The sequence below is a fragment of the Periplaneta americana genome, chromosome 1 (genome assembly GCF_040183065.1).
Source record: "Periplaneta americana isolate PAMFEO1 chromosome 1, P.americana_PAMFEO1_priV1, whole genome shotgun sequence".
NCBI lineage: Eukaryota > Metazoa > Arthropoda > Insecta > Blattodea > Blattidae > Periplaneta > Periplaneta americana.
This window is the reverse complement of record NC_091117.1, coordinates 211,608,187-211,635,133: the sequence shown is the minus strand read 5'-3', so window position 1 is coordinate 211,635,133 and position 26,947 is coordinate 211,608,187. Positions and strand designations below refer to the sequence as shown.

At 35.4% G+C, this 26,947-nt stretch overlaps 1 protein-coding gene and 1 long non-coding RNA gene across 6 annotated transcripts; one reads left to right on the top strand and one right to left on the bottom strand.

Annotated features, from left to right (window-relative positions):
• Positions 1–649: 649 nt before the first annotated feature.
• Positions 650–25,000, bottom strand: LOC138707646 (transmembrane 6 superfamily member 1-like). Of its 5 annotated transcripts, XM_069837381.1 has the most exons (7): positions 23,223–23,358; positions 18,234–18,435; positions 16,481–16,598; positions 14,933–15,134; positions 10,748–11,021; positions 5,320–5,541; positions 650–2,484 (listed from the first exon to the last, which is right to left on the bottom strand). In XM_069837381.1, exons 3-7 carry the CDS (start codon positions 16,539–16,541, stop codon positions 2,221–2,223), a joined length of 1,023 nt encoding a protein of 340 aa, XP_069693482.1. In that variant the 5' UTR covers positions 16,542–16,598; positions 18,234–18,435; positions 23,223–23,358; the 3' UTR covers positions 650–2,220. The 5 variants fall into 5 exon arrangements, with proteins under 5 accessions (XP_069693482.1, XP_069693446.1, XP_069693464.1 ...); XM_069837345.1 differs by lacking the exons at positions 16,481–16,598; positions 23,223–23,358 and adding an exon at positions 24,199–25,000; XM_069837363.1 differs by lacking the exons at positions 16,481–16,598; positions 23,223–23,358 and adding an exon at positions 24,747–24,997.
• LOC138707668 (uncharacterized) lies at positions 11,081–16,474 on the top strand. Its single transcript, XR_011334310.1, has 3 exons — positions 11,081–11,174; positions 15,442–15,608; positions 16,286–16,474. It is a non-coding gene; the product is annotated as an uncharacterized lncRNA (long non-coding RNA).
• Positions 25,001–26,947: the final 1,947 nt, after the last annotated feature.

Genomic DNA, 26,947 nt, shown 5'->3' with positions numbered 1-26,947 from the left:
CAATATTGAGTATGCAGTTTACAGCTTTTTCTGGAAGCCTGATTTTTCCTGGACACACTCAAATTTTTTCCAAGACATTTTGGGGCTCCAATTTGTCCCGGATTTTGGCAAAAAGTCATGATTTATCCCAATTTAGATTTTTCTATATTCATAGTAATGTTTTCCATTGCACTGTGATTGGGGTGGGAGAGATTATGAGCCGTGTGGTTGAATGATTGTCTTCATTCCATGTTGTATAGAAATCTGACGCTACATGTATGCAATGGGGGGGGGGGAAGGAACTGGCCACCCTACTCAATTATTTCCTGGCTTAGTTGCCTCATAAGTGGTGCCTTATTGGTGTCACCTATGAGATTCAAACCTGTCTTTGAACAGTTAACTAAACAACACCAACAATTTGGAACAGGTAATTAAAAAGATAAACTATTAAAGACTTTTTATGCCATCCTAGCATTACAAACAGATTGTTACTACATCCAATATCGTGCATAATCATCTTATTATGGCATGCGTGCCAATAATAGTAATGACGTATTTGCTATGAGGTAATACCATAACGCTCGGGTGGGAATGCATGCAACTTGTCTGACTATCTTGCTTACCGGTACCGCTTCTATGTGCCATGTAACAAGAAATGAAATGCAGGAGAGAAGGTAAAAGGTAACATATAATTTATTTCCAATCTTTAACAATTTTGTATCACTTTTGTAATATCAAATACAACAGTTCTGTGGATCAGAGAAACTATATTAACAAAATAAAGGAACAAATGTAACATAACACTTGATACCTAAGGTATAATAATTAGAGTTTGTAATACCTGCAAGGTCATCCATTTCTCTTTATTCAATGCCAATGCCAGGCACAACTAATTGATACGAACATATGAAGACTTTGTCAGCTTTGGATGCCGAATTATTTCATCATTTATTTTCTACAATTTATAATGCTAAGCTGCCATAAAGTGTTGTATCCAACTCGTGGATAATCTTATTATGACACTCGTGAAAATTGTCGTACTGACTATCATTTGTACGACAAACATTCACTCATACCATAATAATCAAGATTATACATTTGTTGCATAAATAACTATTATGACACTGATAAACTAAATTTTACGTTTCGATTTGTTATGATATTATACCATTTAATAACATTAAATGCATTAAAAATGACAATCACATACAGTAAAACCCCGATAAGACGCTGTTCAAGGGACCAAGTGTAAACCGCGTATTAACCGGGACAGCGTATTAGGCGAGTATACTAATTTTGACTTATATACAGTATCTATTAGCATTTTTCTTTATTAAAATACATGATTCATGAAAGGTAATGTAGTATTACTCCATTATGTAATTACTGATCTGTATGTCAAACACATTTACAATATGTACTGTACTTAATTCTTTCGGAAAAAAAGTCATTTATAGTTGTTTGCCGTGTGCGTGTTCTCCAAGCCCTCATGTTTACCACACTTCAGTTTCCTGTGATTATATCTTCCCGACGATGTCGCAGCTGTAGTGATTGAGTCGCGATTTTTTATTATCATTCTTAATATCGATGATGGGATTCCTAATGAGTCAGAGAGTTGTTTCTGAGTAAGAGTATTGTTCTCATCATACTTTCGTAAGATTTCTAATTTTTTCGATACAGAAAGCGCTTTTTGTTTAACACTCATTGTAATCACATTCACAGGCACTTCAATACACTAAAGGACAACAAACTGCCCAGCAAAAATTTCCAGAATTTTATTACGGCCAAGTGAGGAATGCTGTTTGAGAGAGAGGGTTAGCAAGAGGGTGAGGTATTGTAACTGTATGTAGGCTTTAAGCGCGCAGGTAAGGAGTCGAATAAAAGAGCGTAACAAGAGGGTGGGGTATACTAAGGTATGAAGTATGAAGGTTTAAATGCGCAGGTAAAGGGTCGAATACCAATACTTTTCAGGTTAATGGCACCAGTGAGTTCAGTGACCAAGATGTTTCATTGCTGTTACAGTACATTGCTGAAAATTACATCGAAAATATTCCACAAAAACAGCGTATTATGTGGGACTTGAGTGCAACAAACGGGGTATTTTATAAAGGCGTTATATATGAAATGTGCAGGGATCGGACAAAAAAAGCGTATTACACGGGATAGCGTAATAAGCGGGCGCGTCTTATCGAGGTTTTACTGTAATTAATATTAGTATGACAAAATGTAGTGGTAACACACTCAGTTTTCTTTCAGCTTTTTTGTAGTCTTCTTCTTCTGCTTCTGGTGACTTTTATTGCTTCCTTTATGTATTTCTTGTTCAACCTGAGGCTTGGTTTGCACTGGCAGCCATATTAATCTGACAGCCACTATCTGAGGTACAATAGCTAGAAGTAAATTCACAGCCCAGAAAGCCAAGCATGCAGAATGATTAACAGTTGATGGTATTCGATGCTCAACCTTCGTCAGATGGTGGTATACCATTCCTATGATTGATCCGCCAGCCTGTGGATAGAGATTGAATTTTTATATGATATATATTTCGTCACAGCACTTCTTTATATGTGATGGTGTACCTCACATTTCTGTATCCGGTGCAACCATTAACATATTATTACAATAACACATTATTTGCAGTACACGTCTACACAAATACTCTCAATTACACTATGTACCTTTTTTTGTTATTTGGTCAAACTCCCCTTCAGTATTTCTGCTACATTTCATTTGCTATTCTCTATTTCTTTATTAATTCTAATATATCTAATATTCCATACTACTTTCACACCCCCTTTATCCTCTAACTACTATTCACTAAAATCTCAATTTCACCTTTTCTCTATAAATTATCATATTGAATTATTTGTCCTATTTGTTCTTTGACCTTTTCTCCTATCTTTTTCTTATATTCATTTACTGTCCCAACGTTTAAATATTAGTACTAATTTTATGCTATCACTTGTTCACTTCTCTTAACCCTTTCTCACTAGTTTCTCTCATTCCTATTTGCGCTCACTTTCACTTTCTCACTATTCTGCTTACACTTAATCCATTGTCACTATTCTCACTTCCTATAAATACTTATATTCTACACATCTGCTTATACACTTTCTCTCTCTCCTTCTTTTACAGATCCACTTTACTTGCACTTTTTGATCACATCCCCACATATCTTAAACATATCTAATATCTCTGCTATATCCTCAGCTGTCGCAGGTTCTGACCTTTCTTTACTGTTCGTCTCTGCCTTATTTCTATCTCTGTCTTTCTGAATTTTTATATTATCTTCTACTAATTAAAGATAATCTACCTTCCTGTGTATTCCATCTTTCATAAAACTTTTAATTGTCCACTACTGTGGAGTAACAGCATGTCTGACCGTGAAATAGTGGGTCTGGCTTCAAATTCCGGATGGGACAAGTTATCTGGTTGAGGTTTTTTTTCCGGGATTTAAAAGAAAATGCTGGGTAACTTTCAGTGCTGGACCTTGCTGGATAGCTATCCTAACCTGTTAGCATAAGTTTAGGAAATGTGACAGGCTCACAAATGTGTGAAATGGTGACCATTCGCTGCAACACAAGTTTCCAGTCTTTGATGCACGGATTGTTGCACATTATGTAGTCTTTAGGAAGAAATCACATTGTAAGCTGCTGTAATAATATTATGTTGCACGTATGTTGCTGAAGATCCACTGCTTACATTTGAATCTGGACTTCTTTCCAAACAACTTGGGTGCAGGGGCAGTGATTTCATCAAGATATCACTATAATGGAGTGAAGATATCAAGCAAGATGGGGTCCAACAATGATGGGCGATTACTGATTAAAAAGGGAAGATTCCAGTTCTCATAAGACGAAAAAGTATATAAGATCTTAACCTTTCTTTATTTTATTAAGCATTTGAGGAGCTTTGAAGTTAACTTATTTTCACATTTAAAAGTTTAATAGCTGATTTGTTATTAATTTAACAGTTTTCTTCATAGTACAGCTGCCTTTGGGGCTTTACTCAAGAAATGAGACCAATATAATTTGTAAAAAAGACTGGGATTTTAAACTAAAGGCCACATATCTATTCATGACGTCTTACGAACTTTTCACCATCATTTGCATGTTCGGCACATGCGAATTGAGTAAAATCAGTCTATTTCATTCATGTTACGAAAAAAGAAAATTGCCATTAATTTTAAATGCCTTGGTAATATGTATATTACTTATATCAACAGCATCAAAATGACAATAGAAGAAAAAGCACTGATTCAATATGAAAAACTTATCAGATTACCAGGAAACAATTGGCATTCATACAGTCCTCTCTGTAGGTTGAAAACTCAAAAAAGTTTCATATCCATTGTTCAAGAATTAAAACAGAAAATCAATATCCCGAATTTAAAAGAAAACTTACAAATTAAACGAAACCCTTTAACTCTATTAAATATAGAATATAATCTATATTTAACAGAAGAAATACTGAAATCAGAAGTAAACACTGAAATACTGAAACAATTGTCTTTAGGTACCCTCCACAAAACTGGCTTCATTTATACACCAACGGATCCTTGATCTCCAGAGAACAAGGTGCCAGTGCAGATGTTACTCTTCTCACTTTATAGATCTCTTGGATATGGAACAACAAGTTTTGATGGTGAAATCATTGCAATAAGTGAAAGTCTCAAGAATCTTCTATGCCACATCAATAAATTTAAGAATGCAGTTATATTGTCAGACTGCAAAGCAGCTATTCTATCAATAGTCTCTAAACACACACCTTCATCTCAAACAGCAGAAATAACTAAAATGCTCTCTCAATTAATATCACTCAATAAAAGAACTGTATTCCAATGGATACCATCCCACTGTGGAATCCTGGGAAACGAGAATGCTGATGCTTTAGCAAAGAAGGGCAGCACTGCTACTTACAGACCTGTTACTAAATCTACATATTACTCTGTGAAAAGATTTATTAAATCTACATACTTAGACTTCAACAAACAAAATTTGATAACACAATCTCAAGGGAAAAAATGGAACTCTCTGCATCAAAATCCACAGTTAATTCCCGATTTACCACGAAAATCGTCTGCAGCTGCATTTAGATTGGCAACAGGCCATGATTGTTTGGCCAAACACCTGCATTGAATTGGAATATATCAGTCCCCTAACTGTCCATTGTGCAACTCAAACCAAGAAATGGATTCGGAACACCTCAAAATCTGAGCTTCAGTGGCTGGTCATGATAATATCTTTGAAAAATATTGGAGTGCAAGAGGTCAAATGACTTTATTGTCAAACGCCTGGCATTAGAAAACAACAACAACAATATGTATATTACTCTGATACTTACGTGAAGAGTAGCTCCTGCTAAAATTACAGCTAAATCCTTTAGCCAAGTTTGGGCTGGATTGACAAACAGACCCCAAGCTACGATTAACGATCCAGGGAGAAAGTAGAAAAGAGTAATCAGACCTTGGATAGCAGCAAAAGGAGCTGGTTCTTCTTGTTGAAGAATAGGTTCAGACAAGTTTCGATACCAACTGGGAATGTATTGTTGGCTGCCCACTGCTGCCTGTAGATAAGAAAACATTTCTGTCACATTTCTTACATTCAGACATTTACTTCTAGATGCGATATTGTATTGTATTTATTAACATTCCATGGTATTTGTACATTGCTTCACAGCTAGAATACGGAACAAGTAAAAAAACTTAATACCACTATCAGGGCTGGGCAGTATTTTAAATACATATTTCAAATACATTTGTATTTTGTAATTTGTAAGGATTTTCGAAAGCATTTTGTATTTAAATACATAAAATTGATGTATTTTGTATTTCAAATACTGAAAATACCTTCTTCTTCTTCTTCTTCTTCTTCTTCTTCTGAAACCATTGCCGTAGCCCTTGATTTAATGCAAAATGAGAAGACGTGCTATTAGAGCCAACTTTTGTCCAAATTAATTTCCCTCAAAAACAAATTACATATTCTGTTATAATCTACGCCATCTATTCCAAGTAACTCCAATCCTAATAAACTTGCTTTCATCCAGATTTAAAGCGATGTTTGCTCTGACCCCAGAAGCAAATTGAGCTATTTTGGCAGCTTGCTTCCACCAGTCATTTAAGATGAGATGGCTACCTGGCACTGCCTCACCAAATGATAAGAAGAGGACACAGAATATGTGTGTGAAATCAGCTGAGCAGTTCTCTGCTACACCTGGTCATTTCAGATGATGAAGACGATGAAAACAATTCTTATGTTTTCAACTCAAGTAAAACAGACTTTAAAAAGCAAAAAGAAAAGAACTTGTCTACTGCGAAGTATGAGCTCATACAATTCTTCAATGGCAAAGGGACAACCCTGTGCACTCTAGAGAATTACCCAACAGTGAAACAAGCTTTTATGAAGTAAGATTATAATACAAGTTTGTGTTCCTCTGCGCCTGTAGAAAGACTGTTCTGTTTTGCAGAATTTATTCATTCACAAGCAAGGGGATCCTTATCTTATGAACATTTGAGGAACTGGTTGTTTTCAAAGGGAGCAGTAATTATTCATATGTAGCATAATTTCATTGCTGGTTGGGAAAAGGAAGAATGTTCAGTTACAGTGTTTATATAAAACTCTGAGGTAAAAACACTTTTAATGTTAATACAATATTTTAGATTTTCAGTAATATTCTTATTTCTTTAGGCCTAGGATATTGTATCGAGTATTTGAAATACAAATGTATTTTGGTTAATTTTTAAAAAGTATTTTGTATTTGTATTTCAAATACTATTCTTTGAAGTATTTTGTATTTGTATTTGAAATACTTGGATGTCAGTATTTTGCCCAGCCCTGACTACTATAAAGTCTTAATTTATAGTCACACTCTAATAGAAATATATACAGAAGAGGTTTACAATACAGTGTACTAGTACAAAACAAATTTTTAGTATCAATTTCATGAAGCATGCTCTCGAGGTTCTCCAGTTTTCCCTCACCAACTTGGAAGGATTGTTCATTGGTGTGTTCTGGAATTATACAGGGGCTGTCAAGATGCAGAGAATGGTTCATGCTGGTTTCCTGGACAAAATATTTTTTTTTACTGTACTATGCATCTGCTGACTGGCTTTACGAAATGTAGATCATGAAGCTATGACATGAGAGAAGCAGCAATCTAGTAATTCTGTTCTTTTTTAATTTCATAGCTTCAAATGAATTTTACTACGATCTTCACTGAATTTTCTTTTGCCAAAGCAACCACATCTTAGATACCAGTGAGTATATCTTGTTTTGCACGCAAGGTAATAGTCAATTTATGCTTTATAATTCTTCGTACACCATCAACTGTCTTTTCAAAACAAACTACAGACACTTTACTTGCTAGTCTTCTTTTATCTGGTTGGGTCTTTAAGGAAAATTAGTCTGTTATTTGCTGTTCCTAGTAGTATTGACCTGTGCCCATATAGCACCTTTCTAGCTTGAATCTAATGGTAGGCCAACTTAATCCATATCCTTTCCTTCCGAACCGGAAATATCACAGTGTGTTCTTTTAATCAATCTAAAATATCGCTGTTAATCAAGAAAATTGGTAATTTTGATGCAAGCTTGGGTAATAGCAATAAACTTATTTTTAAATTAATAAAAAGTGTATCAAACATTCCTAGTCTCCTCTACAACAACAGATACCTGAACAAATTGGTATTTTAGAATATGAACAAGCAGAACAACTTGCTAAAAAAAAAAAAAAAGTAATGCCACAGTCTAGTATATACAGTAACAAAGCTTGAGTTGTGAGGGTGCTAGAAACAATACACTGTGCTTGGTACTATTTCGTATTTGTCTGTAATGAGGCGATATTAGCGATCCTTGTGGTTAGCAACTATCTATGGATCCATTTACTACGTACTGAGCTTCGTGACTGTATATACTGGATTGTGGTCAGGGCTGGGCAGTATTTGAAATACATTTGTATTTTTGTAATTTGTAAGGATTTTCGAAAGTATTTTGTATTTAAATACATAAAATTGATGTATTTTGTATTTCAAATACTTAAAATACTTTTTTTTTTCTTCTTGTCCTTCAAGTTTTGGATTTGGATTTGAAGAATGAACTTTTGTCTTATTTGCCTGTCCATTTCAGATCTGCTAGTTTTCTTGCCACAACTGATTCCCTTAATGAATAAAGAAATCTAAAACAACATCAAGGATCCATTACCCAACACTTGCTAAATGGTCAGCATTATAGAATGCGTCTAGAAGACCCAAATCCTCAGAAATTATATCAGATGTCTTGAAATATTCATCAAAGTTTCCTTGCCCAACTCGATGGAATTCTCTTCATGACTCAGTCTCTCAAATATTGCAATTCAAACATGATATAAACAGGTGTAACAGAGAACTGCTCAGCTGGTTTCACACACATATTCTGTGTCCTCTTCTTATCATTTGGTGAGGCAGTGTCAGAGAGCCATCTCATCTCAATGGCAAAGGGACAACCCTGTGCACTCTAGAGAATTACCCAACAGTGAAACAAGCTTTTATAAAGTATAATACAAGTTTGTGTACCTCTGCACCTGTAGAAGGACTGTTCTGTTTTGCAGGATTTTTTCATTCACAAGCAAGGGGATCCTTATCTGATAAACTTCTTGAGAAACTGGTTTTTTTTTAAAGGAGCAGTATTTATTCATATGTAGCATAATTTCATTGCTGACTGCGAAAAGGAAGAATGTTCAGTTACAGTGTTTATATAACATTTCGAGGTAAAAATACTTTTAATGTTAATATAATATTTTAGATTTTCAGTAGTATTCTTATTTCTTTAGGCCTATATATTGTATCGAGTATTTCAAATACAAATGTATTTTGAGTATTTGAAATACAAATGTATTTTGGTTAATTTTTTAAAAGTATTTTGTATTTGTATTTCAAATACAATTTTTTTAAGTATTTTGTATTTGTATTTCAAATACTTGGATGTCAGTATTTTGCCCAGCCCTGATTGTGGTAATACTATAATACAAACCAAAACAGAAATCCACAAACAAATACGTAACATCAAAAATTATTTAAAAAACGAACACAACGAAATAGAATATAGCAACTAACTAATAAGAGATACAGGGACATGAGGAGGAGAAATGAACAATGTACAAGCCAAGAAAAACAAATGTGTTATTCAGAATTGAGACAAGACAAGACTGTGTTACTGAACACCTATACAGAATAAATTGATCTGCGAAGACCAAGAAGCAGTTCTTAATAAAGACCATTTACAAACCTGTAATAAACTACTCATACATAGTAATACAACAGCAGGACTCTATTGGGAAGCAAGAAAGAAGATGATGTAAATCAACAATCCCAGTGCCATTAGACAACAGTTTTTAAAGTATCCCACTTTTTGGTTAATAAAATCTGAGGACTGTAGATATAGATAAGTAGGAAAAACCTATTTACAGGATACAGTAGAATGAATACCACAGCAAGCACAGCAAAATTAGCAGCAATCTTAAAAGATTTTAGCTGTTCAAGAAAAAGATGAAGTCATAAGGCCTATTCTATGACAGGAAGGACAGAACAACAGCAGTAGCAATAATAATATTTAATTAATTGATTAACTAGTGGACTTACTCGTGTTAATTATGTAATATTTGTGCAGCTTACAGCTGTTTCAGTGCTTCACGCACCATCCTCAGAGCCTACTAGATCACAGCGTCATCTCGAACTTCTCTGCCTGTTATGTGGGAGTGTTTGATTGTTGAAAGGTGTTGAAGGGTGGAGTCAAATAGTGTGTGTGTACTGAAATTGATCTGTGTGTTGAGAATTTGAACGGGGTGTGTTTTAGTGTGTCTGTATATTTCGTATTGTTCTAGTGTGTTGAGTTTTTGGTTCTTGGATTGTATGTGTAGGATTTCCATGTCCGTATTTATGTTATTGTATGTATGGTTAGCATTGGTTATGTGATTGGCGTATGTAGATGTATTGTGTCCTCTGGTTATTGCTTTAATGTGTTCTCTGTAGCGTGTTTGGAATGATCTGCCTGTCTGTCATATGTAGAACTTATCGCAACTATTACATGTGAGTTTGTATACACCTGTGTGGTCGTATTTATTTGTTTGTGTTTTTTGTGTGTTGAGATGTCTTTTTAGTGTGTTTTCTGTTCTGTATGCTATATTGTATTTCTGCTTTCTGAATGAAGATGCGATCTTATGTGTGCTTTTGTTTTCATATGTTAGTGTGATGTATTTCTTGTGTTTGTGTTGTGTTTTGCGTGTTTTTGTTCGAACTTTGCGTGTTTTTGCTCGAAGTTCGAGATGACGCCGTGATCTAGTAGGCTCTGAGGATGGTGCGTGAAGCACTGAAACCGCTGTAAGCCGCACAAATCTTACATAATTAACACGAGTAAGTCTGCTAGTTAATCAATTAATTATATTCAAGTGTTAAAAGTAGTGTATGCAAGATTCAAAATGGAATAATATTTAGTATATTGCACTCATATCTATCCAGACCTAACGGATTTATCTTATACTCCATATTTTGAGCATTTCTACATACACTGCACAATGACATGTACATAACACAAGCTTCCACCTAGCACAATAGAGACATCACACTGGCAACAGAGAATATCCAATGACCTCTAAAAAACTCGAACTCATGACATGGCATTAAAGCTGTTCACCTTAGCTGTTGCATAAATTATAATTAGCAGCACTCATATTTAATATCTAACATTCAACATATTGTGGCAGAAGAAGATTACATAAAATGTAAATTATAATAAAAACTCACCAGGCCTTTCAACAGAGCAGCAAAAGCTGTCTCGATGAGAAGAATAACTAGGGCTTTATCAAGCCACGAAGATTTGCCATTTGTTTGCAGTTTGAAAGAAGGTGGTTCGGTGAGGCATTGCATTGCTACTGCCAAAGGGAACAGCACGTAAGGTATGTTTAGAACCGTGCACCAACCCAGTCCTGATTGGCTGAGACACGCTCCCAGAAGAAGCACCACCATACTATTGAGAATACTTGATGACCAATGGAGTCCTATTGTACGATAGCTCCTCCTAGATTCCAAATTTAAATGAGAAACAATAACATTACCAAAAATTGCAATGTTGAAATTTAATATTTTAATAGCAAGAAATTTCAAAGTTCAAGAGAAGATATTTTGAAATATTCTTTAAATGGAATAAAACTGTCAGAGTTTTATACTCAAGGTGAACAAAAAGTATGGAATATTGCCAATAACTTCTTAAATTTTAATTTTACAAAAAAAAAAAAAAAGTTTTATACAAAAGCTATTGGAGATTTTTTAAAATTTTAGTTTGTTATTTTATGACACTTTATCAACAGCTTTGGTTATTTAGCATCTGAATGAGATGAAGGTGATAATGCTGGTGAAATGAGTCTGGGGTCCAACACCGTAAGTTACCCAGCATTTGCTCGTATTGCGTTGAGGGAAAACTCCAGAAAAAACCTCAACCAGGTAACTTGTCCCGACCGGGAATCGAACCCGGGCCACCTGGTTTCGTGGCTAGACGTGCTAACCATTACTCTGCAGGCGTGGACGCTATTGGAGATTAACCACACAATATCATACCATTGGTCCAAAAAAGTTAGTTATTCAGGTATACAGGGTGTAACAGTAAACTTTATTTCTTTAAATGGCACCCTATATTAAAACTTACATATTCCAAATCTCCATTAAATTTTGAATGTGTGGAAATTTTACCCATTCATCAGTTTCATGTCTCTTAACCACTTATTAAACTTATTTCGTGGATTTTAAACTTGAGACAAATAAATATCTAAAATCATGTTGAGTAATCCATTGTAGGTATGACATGGAACAAATCAGTCTTATAATTGTGAGGAAGACAATGCACTATTTTCTTGATAAACTGAATGTTGTTTGGCTGTGAATGTTCTCACAATGAGCATCTGTGATAAAGTTTGGTTAGTCATAGTGTTTTGTTTAATTTCATGGACTGCTTTTCTGTGTGATATTTTTAGCATATTTTAAACCAGACTGCATGGCCGCCAGCAAAATACTGTCAAAATGTATGGTACAATTCAGGCAGTCATAAGCAAACTTCTTCTCTGGTTGGAACAATTAAAAGATGCGCAATTACACTATTTTCCATACTTAAATTCTCTTCATAACATACCTTCTAAGAGATACTTATAAAATACCATGTAGTACCCAATTATTCTTGTAGACTGTACATAAACATTTGCTGTTCAACAGGGGCGATTTCTCCGGGCATGCTATGCTTGCTGCGCAAGCCCAATATTTCCAGAGCATGTGTATTTCTCAAAATGGCGTTACGTACATTAAAATTTATTTTGATTTTTGGAATATGTATAGGCGTAATACCATCCACAGGTTGCACATCGCAACGCTTGCTCGTTTTTCGGAACTACAGGAAAAACGTAGAAATAGCGAGAATATGATGCGCACGCAAGTGCCTTCTTCCTAGTCCGTCCTAGGCGCACATGCTTCTGTTATGTGTTGTTTGAAGCTCTGGTCCGAGAGTTACACCAACGACTATTTAACGTTACACAAAGCAGTATTGACAGCGGGAATGTGCTGTGATTTGCGAGTGCAATGTAATTGTATGAGCGGAATGCATGTGTTAGGTGCTGCATGTATTATTAATTCTTAAACATTAATTTGAAGTATTCCAATGAGTTCGGAATTGTGTGTTATTGAAACCCCATTATTAAATCCATTTTCCCGAAGGACTATTCAAGAGAAGACAGACATTATAGAGAATATGTGCGTTCGTTTAGTGCAGCTCAATACCAGTGGCGGCTCGTGAACTTGTGGATTCGGGGTGCTGCAGTAGATTTTAATATATACAAATTTCACTTCAATCTTCTCCGCAAGGGAAAGTTGAGACAAATTAATATTCTGTAATTCACACACACTCATGCTTGCACATTTGCACTGGTTAAGTTACGGTACTAAGATGTCACACCAAAGCAACACTCGGATATACTGGTGGTCAACAATTTTCTAAAACTGGAAAGAGATCTCTTTCGTATTTTACATGCTATATCAAAAGGATTCTACTCGCGCAAACATTTTGAGTTAAGGAGGCTGGATATATAATAATGAGGTAAAAGAGGACATTAATTTCGTTATATTACCTCGATAAGATTCTACAACAATAAGTATCTGAAGAGAAAATAAAAATTTTGTCATTAAGTTTCAAGGGAATAGAGAATCCATTTGACGCAGCATTACAATAGCTGTGTGGGAGGGGAGGAAAGATCTTCCCTTGTAGCCTGGCTCTGCAAGCCACTGCAGAGAAATATGGGTTTCAAACAGTGGCAGTTTCCCTCTGCTTCCCTTCACCTCTCTACCCCCCTGACCATCAAGACACACTCTCTGTGAGCTGTCCCACCCTGCAGATCGCAGGACGACTTTGAATGCAGTGTCAATTCCAATACAGTCGATGCGCAAAAATATTATGTATCAGATAATAGTATAGGCCTATATTCCCGGCCAGATGAAATATAAAGCAATTTACTTAAGAAAAGCTATAAAAAATTATTCTACAAATTAAAATTAAAATTATTTTTATTTTCTTGACAAAGCAGGGAGTGCTGCAGCTCCACAGCTCTTATGGGCGAGCCGCCCCTGCTCAATACAACAATATGCATTGGTTGGCAGGGTCGAAAAAACTAAATAAACTGTTTTGTTGGCCATGTTTGTTATATCATATCGAACTTCTACATCTGATAAGCGAATATGATCCATGACTCATAATGATTTCATAATTATAAAATAAATTATTTATGTGGTTCTGATTATTTTTATTAGTTATGAATTATTATATCCTCCCATCTTCCTCAATGAATAAAAGAGCAAGCCTAACTTTCGTGACTAGCATTCGCCCCTGCTATTCAATACTATATTGTATCCATATCTGTGACTGAAATTACTTACTTTACAACTAAACTGAAGTTCGTTTATAAATTTGAGAAATGTAATATGACATGAACTCTTTATGCAATGTGTGAGGTGAAACAAGTTTCTTTTTCTTTTTTTTGTGCACCATCTTCTAACAACTCTCTGAAGAACTGCATGCTATGCTACTGACAATGTAACCGCCATCATATTTTCTACTTTGCTTTCTGCTTCATCCATTGCATGTCTCACGAAATCTTAAAATACAAAATTCACAACTCCAAAACTATTTATAAACGTTGAATTGGGCGTTTTTGTGTTACAGACGATTAGTTTGCTTTAAAAACCGCGACATTCATTTTTAATAAGTATTCTGTCCAAATAGTAAGGATGTTGACTCTTCTCTGCACTGTGGCAGCCAACATGAAATAATGAAGATTTGGCAAATTATGGCATAGGGCACGAAAGTATTCCGAGAAAGCCCTCCTTCAACCTAGCACCACAGATTGTACGATGAAAGAGTAATGGAACGGAGAAAAACTCTCTCCGGCACCGGGATTTGAACCCGGGTTTTCAGCTCTACATGCTGATGCTTTATCCACTAAGCCACACCGGATACCCATCCTGGCATCGGACAGAATTGTCTCAAGAGTTGGAACTTAAATTGAGACGATTCTGTCCGACGCCGGGGTGGGTATCTGGTGTAGCTTAGTGGATAAAGCATCAGCACGTAGAGCTGAACACCCGGGTTCAAATTCCGGCGCCGGAGAGAGTTTTTCTCTGTTCCATTACTCTTTCATTGTATGATGACGCAGAATATCTGCATGGAAATATCATATGTACTTCGGTACATTAAAATAATATATACCACAGATTGTGTTTGGATTTTGGATTACAATCTGCATTGTGTAGCTATTAATATTGATGCACTAACAAGTCAGCTGAGAGTGCTCTATTAGAAATTCGCAAAACTTCAAATTTCAAGAGTGTTTACTGATTAATTTTAATGGCACCTTGTGTCTATTATAAATAAATGCAAATTATTATTATTATATTTACCCATTACTTGAGAGGTACGCCATAGCAAGGTAGCAAGCGAGGTGCACTGTACCATCCCAATATGAAACTACAGCACCCCAAGCAGACATAAGATAAGGTTCTCCATGCTTTAGGTAGAGAGTCATAAACCCATGAACAATGTCATCCATCTCCAATCCAGACAGAATATCTATTACTCCAGAAAACACAAACATAGCAAAACCTGTTAAAAAAAACAACAGAAAATGACCACTAGATTATTATTCGATTTGGTTCAAAGATCATTTTAAAAAATGGAGAAATGGGTAACATTTTTCAGGTTGTTTTAAGTACCAGAATATCAAATACATTATGTTCTATGTTACAGTTGTAAGTAACAACTCTGATATTATGTATTTCTACGATTGTAGGTTACAAAGACAAGTAGTCAATAAATAACAGTTTGAGGAATTAATCACCATATCTTGAACCTTTGATTAACCCAGAACATTTGTTAAAAGGTATGTACTACACTTTTGTTCTTATTATAGGTTTTTCCATGACTTGTGTGAGGATGAGGACACTTCAACGCCTCTGCTAGATTCCCATATGCATTCTACACAATAACAATACACCGCTACATCAACAATATATACGCAATCTTTCCAAATTGAGACAGATGATTATGGAGACTTCTACACCAGGAATAATTCTTGGGGTAGGTATAAGTAGCCATACCCAAGGCATTCTAGTGATTTTATTATATCAGGATGTTGTAATTTACATTATATATTGGTTTTTTAAATTATATTATAGGTCTATTTTATTATTTTTCAAATTATAATCTCCATGACTTTAAAAGTACAATTTTATAATTTTCGGAATATGTATGATAAGAACTTTCTTGTGTTAAATTTTAACGTACCTTGTTAACATGTTTCGACCTATTTTCGGTCATCTTCGGAACTGGTCGTTGTTGGTCTTGGCGCCTCTTGTTTCCTGTGTGGGTGCGTTCGTAGTGTAGAGTCAAAGAGTGTATGTGTTTTGAAATTGAGTTGTGTGTTGAGAATATCGTTAGGGTGTGTTTTCGTGTGTCTGTATATTTCATATTGTTCTAGTGTGTTGAGTTTCTGGCTTTTTGGTTGGATGTGCAGTATTTCCATGTCTGTATTGATGTCTCTGTAGGTGTGATTGGCATTTGTGATGTGTTCTGCATATGTGGAGGTGTTGTTGATGACTGAAAATAGGTCGAAACATGTTAACAAGCTACGTTAAAATTTAACACAAGAAAGTTCTTATCATACATATTCCGAAGTGATACAGTGTTAAAAGTTGTGTAATCAAGATGTATTTATAATTTTGTTAAAATATTAAAGTGAAGTAGGACTATTACAGCCCTGCAGTATATATTGACTACATCCCACCTCTGGCTACTAGCAACAGGCGTCTATAATGAACACCGATCAAAATACCCCTCATTTCTCATGAAAAACAACAACTAACTAGACTACAGTGGACTTTATGTTGTCAGCAAACAGTTGGATACATTAAGAAGATTGAAAGTGAAGTAGTAACATACTGTCTACTTACTTGCCTTAAGGCAGGGGTTCCCAAACTTTTTGAAGGCGCAACCCACTTTTGAGTGTGACATTTGTTTGCGACCTGCACAACCATACTGGTGCTAACACCTTTCGAAAAATATGAAACTCTGTAAAATAGAAAACAACGATAATTTTACTCAAAATCAGTGGATACCATCCAACTTCTAATGTATCAGTACCTACAAGATGAGAAATTGGAATATGCAAACCCATTTTCCAATAAAATTATCTCTGACTTCTTTGCTAATATATTTTTCGAACATTTAAATACTTTGAATAGTAGTTTGCAAAGCCAAGATGTTAACACTATAACATCCCGAGATAAAAATTGACGGATTTATAAGGAAATTTGTTTTCTGACTGATATCACTTCATTCATTCCAGTGTATTAAAGAACTTATGGAAAATTTAGCTACATACCTTATGATACAACGGATACTGCGAATATGCAATTAAGTTTGAACAATTTTAACCCATAGCTTTTTGAGTATTTCCTGAAGAAACTCAAAACAATTGCAACAATCACAGATGGATACTGAATCTGTTTTAGATAGTTGCATTCAATGGCTGAAATTTCAGAAAATATTAAGGAAAGACCTACTGATGGAATGTTAAGGCTATTTTTTTTTTCAGAGCCGTGACTAGTTTTAGATCAAAAGATGCAACAATATTTCGAGCTTGCAAAAGAAAGTCTTAAATATGTTTAAAGCATTTGCAAATTCGTATTTACGCAAAATAAATTTCTCGTTTATGATTGCCAATAGAAAAAAGCTAGAAATCTCTTGACAGTGAAAATGATATCACTGTATTTATCGGATTTAGAGTTCTAATTTGAGAAGCTACTACTTTCTTAAAAACAGCCACATTCATAGCATAACTGTAAATGTATTTTACTTAATTTGAACGTTGTTTATATTCCTAATTAGGACATAAATGTATTTTTTTTTCTTTTGTAAATCATCTTGTAACTCACTTAACTCTTTACACGACCCTGACCCCCACTTGGGAACCACTGCCTTAAGGTAACATACCTACGGTTTTTGTTCTGGTGTGATGCTCTTTCTGTAAATGGTGTCTTTTCTCTAGTTTTGTTATTGATCAGATTTACAATGAAGTCGAATGTATCAAAAGATAATCTTGTTAAATTTCGAAAAATCTTTTTATTACATTGTAATTCCTTGAGAAAATTCTACAGAGTATCTTTTCCTTTCTCCTTTTTCACCACCCGAAGATGCTTGTCTCCTGCATCCATATATCTTTTTTCTAAATACCGGTAGTACAATAATAGCACCGCATCTTCCTTATCCTAGCGATGACTGAGGTACAAGCAGAAATGCTTTTATCTTTAGACAAAGCAAGAAAATGCACACTGCTTTCGGTACAAGCACAAATGCTTTAGTTCTGAGCAGAAACACTTTGACAAAAGCAGCTTTGCTATATTGGTCTGCTCTCAGTCTAATACTTGCTACCGGTAAGTATTAAAAATGAATCTGGTATAGAAAAATAGTAGCTATTTACTGCAGTATTCCCAATATTCTAATTCCATGATTGTCTATAAATAAAAACTATATGCTTATGAAAATAAAGTAGGACTGAAATACGAATTTTACAAAATATCATAAGACACTGAAACAACATTACTTTTCCCTCTCCTCAAAAAAAGATAGCAAATTACCCGCAAGGTGAATTGTCAGGAATCAACTGTGTGCTTCTATATAAGGTAAATAATATAAATTTCTTACCATAATACATTTTATTCTTAACCATGGACTTCGTTATGAGAATAGTGATGATCAGAATTCCTGTCATGATTGCTCCAGCCATACTCAGCATTGCAAATGGAGATAAAGTCCTGCATGCTAATGTATAGTAATAACTTATTGGTATAGACAGGAACCCCAATGCCAGTGCCACTAGGGTAGGTAGAAAAGTAGCAGTATCCATCTACAAATTAAAAGGAAAGACAAATGTTAGTTCCTGCTAAATGTAACAACCTTTACATAATGAAAACCAGACAATACTGTCAATCTTCAAGACAGTGAATTAGAGATTTAGATTAAATACGAGACATTTTACCTCAGGTCTTTCTGATACAAACTGAAAACTGAATGGTTTAGTGCAAATAAACTAGCACTTAATGATTATGAAACCAATGTAATCAAATTTAGTTCACGTAATAATGCTTAGTTTTCTTACAATGTTAGATTAAATGGAACTGATCTCAAAGAATTTATCAGCACAAAGTTTCTTGGTTTAGAGTTGGACGATCACTTGGATTGAAAAAAAAAACACACACAGAATATTACTGCCAAATTGAACTTTGTCTGTTGTGCAATAAGATCGTTATCTTTTACTGACAATATAAACACCCTGGCGGAATGCGCTCAGTATTTTCTTTGCAAAATTATAAGTTATATTGCTAAAAAGACTGCTACAGTACAGAAAATGTTAAATTTAAGTGATCCGGTATTATCTAATTCGTGACACTTCAATACCCAAACTGTCCCATTCATTCTCCCTCACTTATGTAACAGAGAATAATAAATTCTGAAAATATGCATATTTTAATTTAAAGTTTGAGGTATGTTCAAATAACAGACTAAAGAACAATACCCTTCATATTGTATTCACTAACTCCAAATCACAGAAATTTCACCTTAAATATGCAGTAGTATTGTATTGTATTTATTTATTCCCTGCACAATCTATTACAGATTATGGGTTCGTCATTATATACAAATACAAAATACAAACGAAAAAAAAAAACACACACATACACCCATCCACACCCCAACCCCCGCACGCGCACACACGCACGCACGCACACAAACAAACAAACAAACAAAAACAAGAAAAGTCTTTTGAATTCAATATTTTGTAATGTTAATAGAAAAAAAAGAGTTCAGACAAATTTGGGGGGGGGGGCAGTGCTCCCACATACCCTCCTATAATTCTGCCTATGGTTATGCCCTATTATAATTTGTAGTAGACCTACAGTTGAAGCCCTATACAACTCGGTCCGAAACATCGTGGATGTAACACTATAAGAAACATGCACCCCAAAATAGTACATTATGCAACGAGCCTATAAAGATAGTAATTAAGACGCGAGTATGTTTGTTTATGAAACGAGCGCAAGCGAGTTTCATGATTTTCATACGAGCGTCTTAATTACCATTATAGGCAAGTTTCATACGACTTTTTATGCTCGACCATATTTCTAACTTGAAATTATTCAGAAGTATTCATTTTATTCGTATCTAACTGAAGAGCGAAAATGACCTTGTGCATAGCTCGTAAATTGTGAGATGTGTGCACACGCGCGAGTTTCATAATTTTCATACGAACGTCCTAATTACCATTATAGGCAATTTCATACGACTTTTTATGCTCGACCATATTTCTAACTTGAAATTATTCAGAAGTATTCATTTTATTCGTATCTAACTGAAGAGTGGAAGTGACCTTGTGCATATCTCGTAAATTGTGAGATGTGCGCAGACGCGAAAGTATTGATTTTTTCCGAGGAACAATAATGTCATTGACCTTGATATAATCTGAGAATAACATGAACTAATTTTGATATAACGATATGTTTTATTTAACGACGCTCGCAACTGCTGAGGTTATATCAGCGTCGCCGGATGTGCCGGAATTTTGTCCCGCAGGAGTTCTTTTACATGCCAGTAAATCTACTGACATGAGCCTGTCGCATTTAAGCACACTTAATTTTGATATAACCTGGAAATTGATTTAGAATTGAAGAACGAGATGACAAATTGAATTTATTTAAATATTATTTACAATTAACGCTAATTATTATAGTAACAGAACATAACCTTCTGCGAAAGTATTGGATTTCCAGCCTCCGTGACGTTTCCCTCGTTGTCTTTCGATTGCATATCCGAGAATAATCGAAAACTTGAACTTTAATGAATAGGTGTACTTTAATGACATGCATTAAAGGACTGCTACCAGGTGTATAATTACTACATTTGGGCATGGTCGAGCATAAATACTTTTATTAAATGATCATATTCCGATATACTGTACCACGATCAAGCTATAACAGGGGAGTAAGTAAATGGTAACCTCGTTATATCGGGATTTTATGGTTTTGCTTTGCCCCTCCAAGGCAACGGTTCTCTCTCTGCCTCTGGAGACAGGGCTATCAGAGCATTCAGGCAATCCCATGCCAGTTTTGATTTCACCTGGTCTGAAGAAAGTGCTTTTAAAGCACTGTGACTGTCTGTGAGGATGAGAATTCGTTTACCATGGTAACCCTTCTCAAGTCCTTTAAGTGCACAGTTTAGGATGGTGAATACTTCCGCCTGAAAAACTGTGCAATATTCCCTGGGGCTTATAGTGATATTAGTCCTAGAAGATTGGCTGTAGATGCCTGTGCCCAACTTCGTCCCTATGCGGGATCCGTCCATGAACCATACAAGTTGGTCACATACTGTGTTAGGCGTAATTGAGGACCGTTTTTGCAAAACTTGCTAACTGAAAAAACTAAATTTTGCAGGAGACATAAAAAACTGAATGGAGACAAGCAGGTTATAGGTGCAATGATCACACTTTGACACACTACAATGAAGAGAATAATTCAATTTTACTAATATCGTGTAGAGGCTTGCCTTATGTTAACGAATCCACCAAAATCTCAATTTTGCAAATTTTGCAGTTAGCAAATTTTGAAAAATCGGTCCTCAATTCCTCCAGTCTAGTCTTCTCGAGATCCGAGTGTTGCCTGGAATGGATGGAAGAAACAGTATTGGGTATTCATTAAGTCAGACCTCATACTCAGTACTGGGATATCCAGGAAATTTAAAATGGAGGTATGTCCAGTTGTTGAGCAGCTTTTCTCCAATTTCCTGTATGAATTAAATAACAGGCAGTAAGTCTAGCCTCCGCTTGTAGATAGATGTCCATGGGTGGGAGTCCTAACAAAGTCTCCAATGCAATGTTGGAGTACTTTTGAAGGCAAGCTTGCTGCTTGCTATAATAGATGATGGCGCTATAAGAAATCTGCCACCTAACATACAGTCAATGGCTGATGTGTGGTTTTAGGCCCCAGATTATTCCAATAGTAAACTTGATGGTTAAAAGAGACCACCTGGTTCTAAGGAGAGTATTATCAATGTGAGCATTCCAGTCAGCTTCTTATCCAGTGTAATTCCTAGATATTTAACTGACTCGGAATATTGCAGGATTGAATTGCCTAGTTTTCAGTTTTCCTAGTCCTTTTAGATTCCTCCTGTTGGTGAATGGAACAGCAATTGTTTTGCTGGGATTGATAGAAAGTCCTGAGGTTGGAAAAGTTTTTAACCTGCGATCACTCGCGCTATGAGGTTCAATCTAACATTTTTATACTTTTTGCTATAATTTCTTTGTTTTTAAATTTGAATTGTTGTCCTTTTAAAAATGCCTAGTTAAATTATCTGGCCTTGCTGTGGTGTGCGATGTTTGGAAGGGGAGAAAGGAGTGGGGGAAGCAACAGGTGACAAGGTGTGTTAGTTCCTGTCTCACAGCGCAAGCGGTTGGGTGGTGTCTACTGTGAGGAGAAATCTAACTGCGCGAGTGATCACACGTGTGACATTACAACACAAGACGAGTGTGAATTTAACGTTATGGTTTAATTTAATTGAGTCTCATTGTTATTCTGGACATCATGAGTCAAATGAAAATCATTAGTTGGTTAGAAGAGGAATCGGACGATGACCAGCTCCAGTTTCTGACTCATGTCAGATGGAGATACAGAATACAGCAAACACGACATGGCTTCATAACAGTCAGATAAAAGTGAGGTGAATGTTACTTATGTCTCGCCCACTATAGGAGACATAGGCCAGTTTTACACTAATCCTAAACATTTAGTATAACTTGTTGCTTGTGTAGGCAGTCTTTTACATTAGATTTGCGAAAATTGGTTTATAGCGCAACATTGGCAGTGATAAAAGTGTGAAATATTTGAGTGAAACGAGCGTTGAGCGACTTCCGCCGATTTTGGAATAGACACCGACGCACTTGAACTGCCAACATAGAAAACAAAAAAATCACACTCAATTGCTTTCACCTTCATCTTGACGGGATAATAAAAGCCTAAACTAACCTAACCTAACCTAAGTGCGTCGGTGTCTATTCCAAAATCGGCGGAAGTCGCTCAACGCTCGTTTAACCAATATTCGTTCAGTGGGCGGTGGATACTCTACATTGACCAAAAGTGATACTCAAATGTCTAAAGATAATGTTGGAGCTGGAAGGCCAAGAACAGTAATGGCATTAGTTATACTCGTACTAAGCCTATGTTTTGTTTATTAGATAATAATGATGTTTTATAAATAACAATTTTAAGTGCAAAGTTATGATACTCGTAGCGTATACTTGTATATTCAATAAACTAAAGAATATTAATAATATCACACAATTAAAATAATAAAAAAAACATTATGAATTTTGTGATTTATAAGAAAATTATCAGATGTTAGGTACTACCTAACAACGCAAGTGACTGCTTACACAATAAAGTTCGAGTAATCACGGGTTAAACTCGCTGCAGAAACAAACCTACTGCTCCACTTGTAACAGAAGGAAGGAATAGACCTGTCTACTGAATTGTAGGGCCTACAATTTAGTTTTGAAGAAGTTATTACAAAATTGCTACTTTGTACTGAAGAGAGCCCTCTAACTGTTCCGTCTGTTACAGTGGAATAACAAATTTTTCATCTTACTTCTAGTTCTTCCCTTTCCTCGTAGATGACTCTCCTCCTTGCTGGCTTCCTTCCATCGCATGCAGTCCATTAGTGAGATCAGGGATGCGGCTTATGGTGGTTCACTTTCTCTAAGATTTTACCTGATTTCGTAATACTGTAGTGTATCAATGTTATATTGTTTTATGCCAATATCTCTCCATTTCCAACACTACCAATACAAGCTAAGTAGGCCTACATTCCGGAACAGCTTAAGTGACCCACAATAGTAATGTGTAGGGGCTACTTAAACAGTCTGGTTTACTTCATCTGTACTCTATTTTTGGTCCAGGGAAAATATTCTTCAACTGTGGCTCACTGAAGAATAGGCTAGCGGAAATTACTTCAAATGCTTATTACCATAATGAAAACAGTAAAATAGGCTAGGCCTATATGTTTAGAAATTACAGAAAATTATATCAGTTTGAAAAAGCCTTCATTCATTTCGATATTGCTACATAATGTTAATGAGAGAATAATAGCCAGATTACTTCTGACTGAAGTTCTGGCTGATATCTAGTACATCTATTATCAGGCAGTAAGTTACATCTCACTTGACGATGTCAGAAGAACAATTGTTTGTATGCATCTGAAGTCTGATTAGTGTAATAGGCCTATGCTACTAGTAAGCGATGTATGTAATGGAGGGAGGAAGGAATTGGCCACCCTACCTCATTATCTCCTGGCTTAGTTGCCTCACGAGTAATGCCTTATTGGTGTCACTTATGAGGTTCAAACCTATCTTCGGACAGTTGACTTAAATAACAACAGGCAGATCTTTCTCAGACACATTAATTGCTCTTTATTTGAAACAACCTGAAGGAAATGTATAAATATATTAATAAATTGTATAATCCCTATTCCGACTATTTCTGTGACATACTTTATGTAATTATTTTCGGCCAATCTTCAATATCGCCCCTCACCACCTATTACATATGCCTATTAATATACTAACCTCTAACATTACGAACTTCAGCGTGCTGGATCAGCTGGGTGGATCACTACCACTATCTATCCAACTAGGTGCGGTGGGCGTCAGTTTGTACAACATTGCCATTACAAAACCTTTCCACTCTTTTATCACAAGTGTGATTCATTTTGACGTAATCATTAACAAATAAGTTAAAATAACCAAGCCTAAATAAAGATATACGGTAATAATGCTGGAATTTGATCTAGCAGGGTTACATTAGAAATTATTTAAATCATTACTATTTTAATTGATTATGTTTTGGTAATCGAATAAGCATCTTTAAAACATTTTAAGTTATGTTTTGTCAAATTATTTTAACTCTTATCAGTATTGCTTACGTATTTTCTTTATCGGTCCGTGACACTCAATAACAAGATAAAGTTAGCAAGTTGAAACGAATTCAGAATTGAGAACAGAGAAGTGTGTATGGATCTAAAGAGATACTAGTAACAACATTATCTTGAATCCTTGGCGTATCTATGTTAAACAATTCAAAGTAATGAAGTGTGTGTTACGACTACATAGGCTACTGTTTATATTATTTTTGGCTTTGCTTCGTCCTAACCACAGATCACAAAAGTCCTAACCCACAAATCATTATGTTGGGCACCAATATTATCCTCACTACTATAAACCATAACGAAGATATTTTTAATAATGACTGCCAGATATATTATGGGTAGGACAAATTGCAGTGTCGACCAAATCTTCCTCGTTGTGCAAAAATATAGGTCTTGGTCATGAGAAGTAGTAAGTACCAATGGTACCAACTTCAGTGCTAGAGACGTGCGTCTTCTCACTGCCGACTTTTTTTTTTAAAAGCGCTTCATGCCTTTGCTCCAGCAAAAAATGGTCGAAAACTGCAAAATGGTGGACAATTAAATATTGACTTCTATTACTGCAGTAATAAATTTAACCTTAAAAGAACCGAACATGTTAAATAGTTTCGACTTCCATAATATTGACATAGAATTATTATTATTATTATTATTATTATTATTATTATTATTATTATTATTATTATTATTATTATTATATAGACGTTTAATAATAATAATAAACGTTGCAAAAGACGAAAACACGCATTCCGCCATGATGGATCGTGCAGAAAACTGTAAAGCGGTGTTTGGATTTGCTGCACGCTTGCTGCAGCGGAGGTAAAAAAATTCATAGTGCTACAGCCCATGAAGGGCCAAGACCGACCAGCCGGCTGCTGGCCTCACGTCCACATGCAGAGAAGGTAAACCCAATGTAATAAAAGAACGGTCTTGTTGCAACGCTTCGCTTAAAAAACCGCACGGACATCATATGTTTACAGAACATATGAAGGGTCCAGGGGAAGAACATGCTAAGTCACATTTTACTGTTTTTACAGGAGAGCAAGTTTAAAGTTTCAAGGTCCATTACATTCTATTGTCTCTGAGTTATCATTTTTCAAATATTTCTGTCTTAATCAAGTTTTTACTCTGCACAATTAAATCACTGAAACCTCAATTGCCTGAGGTATTACATGGCATCCAAAACAAAAAATTGATGAAATTGGACTTAGCTCGTTTTTCCCCTGGACCCTTCATATTATTATGCACAGAACAGGGTTACCAGATATGGGAAACACAACCTTCGTACTTCAGCATAAAACTGTCGTACATTTCTCACCTTGCTATTTTTATAGATAATGTGTACAAAAATATTTCACATAACACTAAAAAAGTGGTTCATATGCCTATTTATAATTCTACCAGTAAATTTTAGTTCAAATTAAGAATGTTATTAATTACAGTTCACATCCACAACTACATTTAACATTCAAACAAATCACCATTTTTTCATCAACACTGTCAACTCCAGAAACGATGACGCTTGGTTAGAAACATTATACTGAAAGTCAGCAGAAACTTCATCTTTCACCAGCGTGACGGCCAGGGTGCGAATTAACGTGGGGATGAGTGGATTTCCCCCTGTTGGGAAGTTATCCCCCTCTCATAAATTCATATTAACATCCCTGCCAGGGATAACTTTTATTCCCCTTACAAAAATATTTGTTTTATTACGAGTATAGGCCTACTTTATAAAGTATTAAATAAGTAAAGAAAATAATATTGATGTATTTTCATCACCGACAAGGTGACAAGAATCAATAACTTACAGGAATTACACATCATTCTTATCTTAAGCCTGCTCATGGATATAATAATAAATTATGATCAAGATGCAAGACAAGCAACTCAGTGCAACCAAGCGTTGAGTCGTAAAAGTGTGATACAGTCGTGATACAGAAATGAGTTTATTCATTACTTTATTGTTCTAACTTCCAATATTTACATTTCATCACAGTAATGTCAACAACAGCAATAATAATAATAATAATAATAATAATAATAATAATAATAATTTTACGTAGGCCTATGGTATTTCTGTCTAGGAGTCTATACCCCCCCCCCCCATCAGAAATCTTAATTCGCACCCTAACGATGGCAGATATTTAAAATTAATCAGTGCTTCAGCTGATAATTACTTCAAATTAATCCACCTGCAGTCCACTCAAATCCGACACCGCTGTGATATTGGCGCGTTTAGAATTCTTAATCTTACCGCGATACTATTTCATTGATAAAAGACTTCCATTGTCGAATGTACAAGGAAGTTAGCAGATCTCTGAACTCATATTACTTTGATATAACCGCGCAGTATTCATGAAACCTAGAGCTGAAGATGACAAATTATGACTCGC